Genomic DNA, 6,000 nt, shown 5'->3' with positions numbered 1-6,000 from the left:
ACCGCTCGATCCCAAGTCGAGCGCATTTACCATGAGGCCACAGCGCCTCCACTAAACAAGTAATAATCTACTTTTATTTACCAGTTTCTCTGGATCTGCAATCTGGAAGAAGACTCAACATCAGTTCTATCCGACGTGTTGACCTTGATGGACCACAAGACTCGTCATCAATTCTTGCAACAGCAGCTTGAACACAGCTTCTCAGTAGGCTGACAATGTCTACTTTATCCAGGTTTGTATATCTGGAGGAAGCATCAGCCGTGACCTCCATGTCAATGTCAGTCATTTCTTTCTGTTCCTGCTCCTCCTCAACTTCCATATCATCAACCTGCGTTGTACTTGGTGCCACGTCAAATAACTCACTGACGGTTCTGCCCACCATGAACTGAATGGCTGGAATTTGACCTGTTGGTGGGCGAAGCTCGTCTATGTGAATAGACAACCAACGCCCTCCTTGAAAACCAGCAAACGTTGGACAGCCTCCAACAAGACGAGGGAGTTGAACAATCAGAACTATATGGATGAACGACAAGGGGTTGTGTTCAACACTTTCTAGTAAATCTTGTTCTGCAGTGGTTCTCTGTTCCACTAGGAGGTGACGAGCACAAGGGATCAAGTTGCAGTTCAGATCTCCAGCATCACATTGGACAAGCAGCAATCCCTCTCTTCCGCCAAGTTTAGCAAAGAAGTCCCTATAAAGGTAAGTTGCATAATATGGATAGGAGATACCAGTGGGTTAAAGTTTCAATTTTTTGGTACTTTTTCTAGAAGAAATTTTGCATTTAACCTTGTATTGAAATGGAATTTCTGTGGCAAATAAAACCACGGTAAGGTAACTGGTCACCAAAAGAAAATCACAGCTCTCTAAACGAAGAACACCTTCTGCCCCACACGTCTTGAGCGAGACCACCTTGTCTCTGCAAACCGTAACAACATTCAAAAGAAATTCTACAGTAGAGGGCGTTTGAGACCTAATGTACATGTATTTTATGGTATATCCTTGACAAATTACTACATAAAATAAGACACATTGAATAACCTAGAACTGGTGAACAAGTGTTTACCTTACAGATGAGCAGAACTGCTGCTCGGTGTGAAACTGCTGCAGACTCAGACATGTTACGTTTGGCAATGAGAGAGAGGTAGCGGATGAAATGTCTTGTAAATCACTTGATGACAGCAGCCTGGAGTGAGTTGTCACCTAATAGATAGAAAGTTGTCACATGAATATGGTTTTACTCAGCACTGATATAATAAGATAACAGGACTGTGACCGCATCAATTTCAAGTTATAAAAATACAGATCTTTTAAAAAATTTCTTAAATTCTTAAATTTTCTTAAATTCTCTACTCCTAAAGCATGTGTTACTTTAACGACTAATTCCTCTACAGACCATTGAGACAAAGATAATGCAAAACTTTACTTACAATCTTTAAACGTCAATAGACTGTTGTGGCTCAGTTCACTTAAAAGAAAATTAAACTTTAAAATAACTTGCACATTTAATGCCAGTTTCAACAGTTTCCAAAGAAACAGATCAAAGATATCCGAGATACAGTACTTTTATTCTATGCTTTTCGTTTAAAATCCAGCGAGATACAAGGTAAAAAAAGACGTATCCTAGGTCAAGAACACTGTAATGCACGGTAAATAATCTGGTCTCTCACCTGAATCAAAGTTCCTTTGTCTGACTTTCTCTCCTCTGTCGTCAGAACATTTCTAAGGAAGGCTGTCAAACTTGAATGCTCCTGGACTGTAAAATACGTATCCCACAGTTTGTCTGATTGCTGTCTTAGCTGGGAGCATTGCAGCCGTGCAACAGCATCAGGTGTAGCACACCGTAACAGACGTTCTTGTGATTGTTTGAAAACCTACAACGGTAAAACCATGCGTTAAGCTAACGGCGCCAAGCACAATCTAAATTCACTTACAGTACACGCACAATTGGATTTCAACCTGTACCGACAAAAACATTATGACAATAATGAAATTTGCACGATCAATGTGGCCAAAGAAACGCTGTCAAAGGAGTATTCAATAATTAATTAAATCGTTTTAGCACACCTCCTCCTCCCAGGAATGTCGGTCACTGAAATGACTATGCTGTCCAAGCTGGTCCATGTTGCTGCACACTTGAAGCACTACAGATGCTGCCGTGTCCCCATGGTAACCAACAAATGCATCACCAGGTAAATATTTCCTGCAAGAAACAGGATCAGAATTCTATTCCTGTGACCTATTTAGATTATTTTATCTGGGCTAAATCACACCACAAAACAACTGTGAAATACGTAATGAAAACGCTAGCAAGCATCTTAAGTTGTAAACAGAAAATGGAGAGCAATGTATTAACGAGTCAGGTAAAACTATCTTTAGAAGAGCACGCTATCATGCACGCTTTTCCATCGCACAAGGAAAGCATTATCCAATCCTTGTACTCCTAACCAGCTAAAGAACGTACCTCATTTGCTGGTGGGGTGGGACATTGATTTGAGAAAAATTTTTCACCCAGTCCTGAAGGCGAAGCACCACGGCTGTTTGCGCAGAAGACAGGCTTGCTGATGTCACAAGGTAATGTTTCTCCAGACGATTGATCAGAGGAATTGGAAACTTACTGTAAACAACGTCTCTTTCAGCAATCACAATCAACCTGTTTGGATGATTTATTATAGAAAGACAAGTTAAAATGGCTGTTATTTTTATTACAGAATGAAACCGCTTGTCTGTGGCTCGTGCTTCCACTTGAGTATATGGTGTACGGTGCATAAAAGTGTAGACCATGGGAAAATGTGATCGATGTGTTAAATATATACTAGTTATGCAACGTTCTCGAGTCGTATACCATGAAATATCCCACGAGTCACTTATAGTAGCATTTTCTTGGTATACCATGCCATAGAAAATAGTGGCCAACACAATTAATGCGACATACGAGCGGCTCACGAATGGGAAGGATGGGTGTAATACCGTCGAATGTACAAAGGCTTTCCTGTATTCTGAATGGCTGTATTTTCTATGGCATGGTGTAAAAGGTTGTGTTAGCTTACGTTGGGTCCAAATTGCTGCAGTGCTCTTACTAATCGAACAGTTAAGAACTTTAAACTAGGCAAAAGCTAACAAGGTTGTGAAAAACAAGGCAAAATATCCTCTAAGCACAGGTTGTTACACAGCATCACCTTTTTTTCAGTTTGGGTGTGCGATCCATGCTGAAAGCGTTAAACAGGCAAGTCTTACCTGAAAGCATCACTGACACGACATTTAACACGATGGCTTCCCAGTCCAAGATCCACAAACTTTTGTCCTCCAAAATACACGTAGTACTAACGGTAAAAAAAATAGTACAAGATAACAACAGAACAAGAGAATATTTTGAACTTGATTAGGTACATAACTAACACTCAACGGCCGGCTGAGATTTCAATGAAGAAAGACACTTCAAACCTAAAACATTTCATTTGCCCACCTCTAAATTAAGTTTTATGGAGTGGACACCTGAAAGTAGTAGGATCATCAGGGCAAGGTTCTATTCAAAGTATAGGAAACTGACATTGATACATGTATACTCCCCAACCAATGACGCGTGCGTGGAGAGCAAAGATGAATTTTACGAGCAGCTAGAAAGTACAATGCAAAAATGCAGCAGAAATGACATCCTGATTATCACTGGAGACCTTAATGCTAAAGTAGGGAAAGGAACAAATGAGGAAAGAGAAGTACTGGGACACCACGGAAGAGGAGTCAGGAATGAAAATGGTGAAAGGCTGTGTGAGTTCTGTGAGATGAATGGGTTAGTTATTACAGGAACGATTTTCCCTCATAAGGAAATTCATAAAGCAACATGGACATCACCAAACGGCAGAACTAAAAACCAGATAGACCACACAATGATTGCTAAGGAATACAGATCATCAGTTATGGACACTGTAGTTCGGCGAGGCGCAGATGTGGGAAGTGACCATTACCTAGTGGAGACTAGGCTTAAGCTGAAGTTAAAGAGAAGTCCAAGGGAAAAGGAAGGTCGAACAAGATTTGACATGCAAAAGCTGACAGATGAAGAAATACGCAACAAATACAACATTGAGGTCAGAAACAGATTCCAGGCACTAGAGGGATTGGAAGAAGAAGAAAATGCCGATCAAACGAACAACAGAATGGAGAATATCTATGTTGCAACTGCTAAAATGGTACTAGGGACAGCCAAGAGGGCAAGCAAACCCTGGTTATGCGGAGGAACGTGGAAGAAAGTAGAAGAAAGGAGACAACTTAAACTGAAGCTCGAAAGTACACGTTCAGAAAGAGTCAAACAAAGAATAAGGGAAAGGACCGGGAAGTGAAAAGGAGTGCACGCGAAGACAAGAGGCGCTGGTTGAATGAGATGGCAGGAAACGCTGAGAGAACGGCAGAAAATGGAAGAACTGGGGAATTACATCGAATAGTGAAGACCTTGACGGGTGACACGAGAAGAGTGAGTACAGCAGTAAACGATAAAAACGGAAGACCGACAAATGAGGGGAGCAAAAGACTGAAGATCTGGAAAGAACACTTTGACGCAGTACTCAACAAAGACCCACCTGAAAGGCCCATTCAGCCCCGTGAAATGGAAAGAAGGCAAAATGACGGAGAATTTGATAATGGACCATTTCGACCAACCGAAGTGAAAAGTGCTATAAAAGCAACGAAAAATGGAAAGGCAGTTGGACTCGATAACGTAGTAGCCGAACTTCTAAAAACAGATTTAGATGAGAGAACGCAGGAACTAACAAAACTGTTTAACAAGGTGAAGGAAGAGGGCGTAGCACCAAAAAGTTGGAATAGAGGATTGATAGTAAAGTTACCCAAGAAGGGTGACCTACGCGAATGTACGAATTGGAGAGGTATTACACTGTTACCAGTCATCAGTAAGATCTTTGGAAGAGTGTTGATAAGTAGAATCAAAAAAGGTGTCGACAACATCCTGAGGAAGGAACAAGCAGGTTTTCGAGAGAACAGAAGTACCATTGATCAGATCTTTGCTCTCAGGAATATACTTGAACAAGTCAACGAATGGAACGCAATTCTGTACACCCATTTCATAGACTTTGAGAAAGCATTCGATTCTGTACATAGAGAAAGTCTGTGGAACATCATGTCAATGTACGGAATCCCAGAAGAGCTTATCGAATTGGTGAAGGCGATGTACAACAACTTTGAGTGTGCAGTTCTAGATGAGGGTGAAACAACAAAATGGTTTCAAGTCCAGTCAGGAGTAAAGCAAGGTTGTGTCATGTCTGGTTTCCTATTTCTACTTGCAATTGACTGGGTCATGAGCAGAACTACAGAAGGTAGAAGAACTGGTATACGATGGAAGTTCACCTCGATCTTAGAAGACCTAGACTTTGCAGACGACATCGCTTTGTTGTCGTCTAGGTACGTCGACATAAGAGATAAGACCAACAGACTAGCCGATGAAGCTGCAAGAGTCGGTCTTAAGATCAATGCAAAGAAGTCAAAAGTCATGCGGGTGAATGCCAAAAACGACCAACGAATAGAGATTAATGGTGAACAGGTAGAAGAGGTGGAAGAGTTTGTGTACCTAGGCGCACTGCTGGACAAAGAAGGTGGAACAACCAAGGACATACAGCAAAGGCTGAGTAAAGCTAGACAGGCTTTTTATAGGATGCGAAGAATATGGGGCACCAGTGAGATTGGCAGAAAGACGAAGGTACAATTGTTTAAAACAATTGTTAGGTCAGTTTTGATGTATGGCTGTGAAGCTTGGAAACTTACGAAAACAGAAGCAAAGAAGCTGGACGGTTTCCAATACAAGTGCATGAAGAGGATTTTAAGAATAAGGTGGCCTCAGACCATCTCCCACCAACAAATTCAGGAGAACACAGGAGTCAACAGAACGAGTGATGAAATCAGACGTAGAAGATGGAATTGGATTGGACATATAATGAGGAAAGACAAAGAGGAACATTGCGTCACAGCTCTGAAATGGAGGCCAGAAGGGAAAAGAA

At 41.3% G+C, this 6,000-nt stretch overlaps 1 protein-coding gene across 4 annotated transcripts in view; it reads right to left on the bottom strand.

Moving 5' to 3' along the window:
• Window positions 1-6,000, bottom strand: part of LOC110054510 (E3 ubiquitin-protein ligase rnf213-alpha-like) — a 117,088-nt gene that overhangs the window by 20,356 nt on the left and 90,732 nt on the right. For all 4 annotated transcript variants that reach the window (XM_089274525.1, XM_089274526.1, XM_089274527.1 and 1 more), the window contains 6 exons: window positions 3,236-3,321; window positions 2,463-2,651; window positions 2,066-2,201; window positions 1,669-1,872; window positions 1,065-1,201; window positions 82-692 (listed from right to left, as the gene is read on the bottom strand). In XM_089274525.1, coding sequence (XP_089130651.1) covers window positions 82-692; window positions 1,065-1,201; window positions 1,669-1,872; window positions 2,066-2,201; window positions 2,463-2,651; window positions 3,236-3,321 — 1,363 coding nt within the window. The remainder of the gene's footprint in view (window positions 1-81; window positions 693-1,064; window positions 1,202-1,668; window positions 1,873-2,065; window positions 2,202-2,462; window positions 2,652-3,235; window positions 3,322-6,000) is intronic.

The sequence above is a fragment of the Orbicella faveolata genome, unplaced genomic scaffold (assembly GCF_042242905.1).
Source record: "Orbicella faveolata isolate gen_17 unplaced genomic scaffold, um_ofav_v1 contig_36, whole genome shotgun sequence".
Taxonomy (NCBI): Eukaryota; Metazoa; Cnidaria; class Anthozoa; order Scleractinia; family Merulinidae; genus Orbicella; species Orbicella faveolata.
The sequence above is the reverse complement of the archived record's forward strand: the minus strand, read 5'-3'. Positions and strand labels throughout refer to the sequence as shown.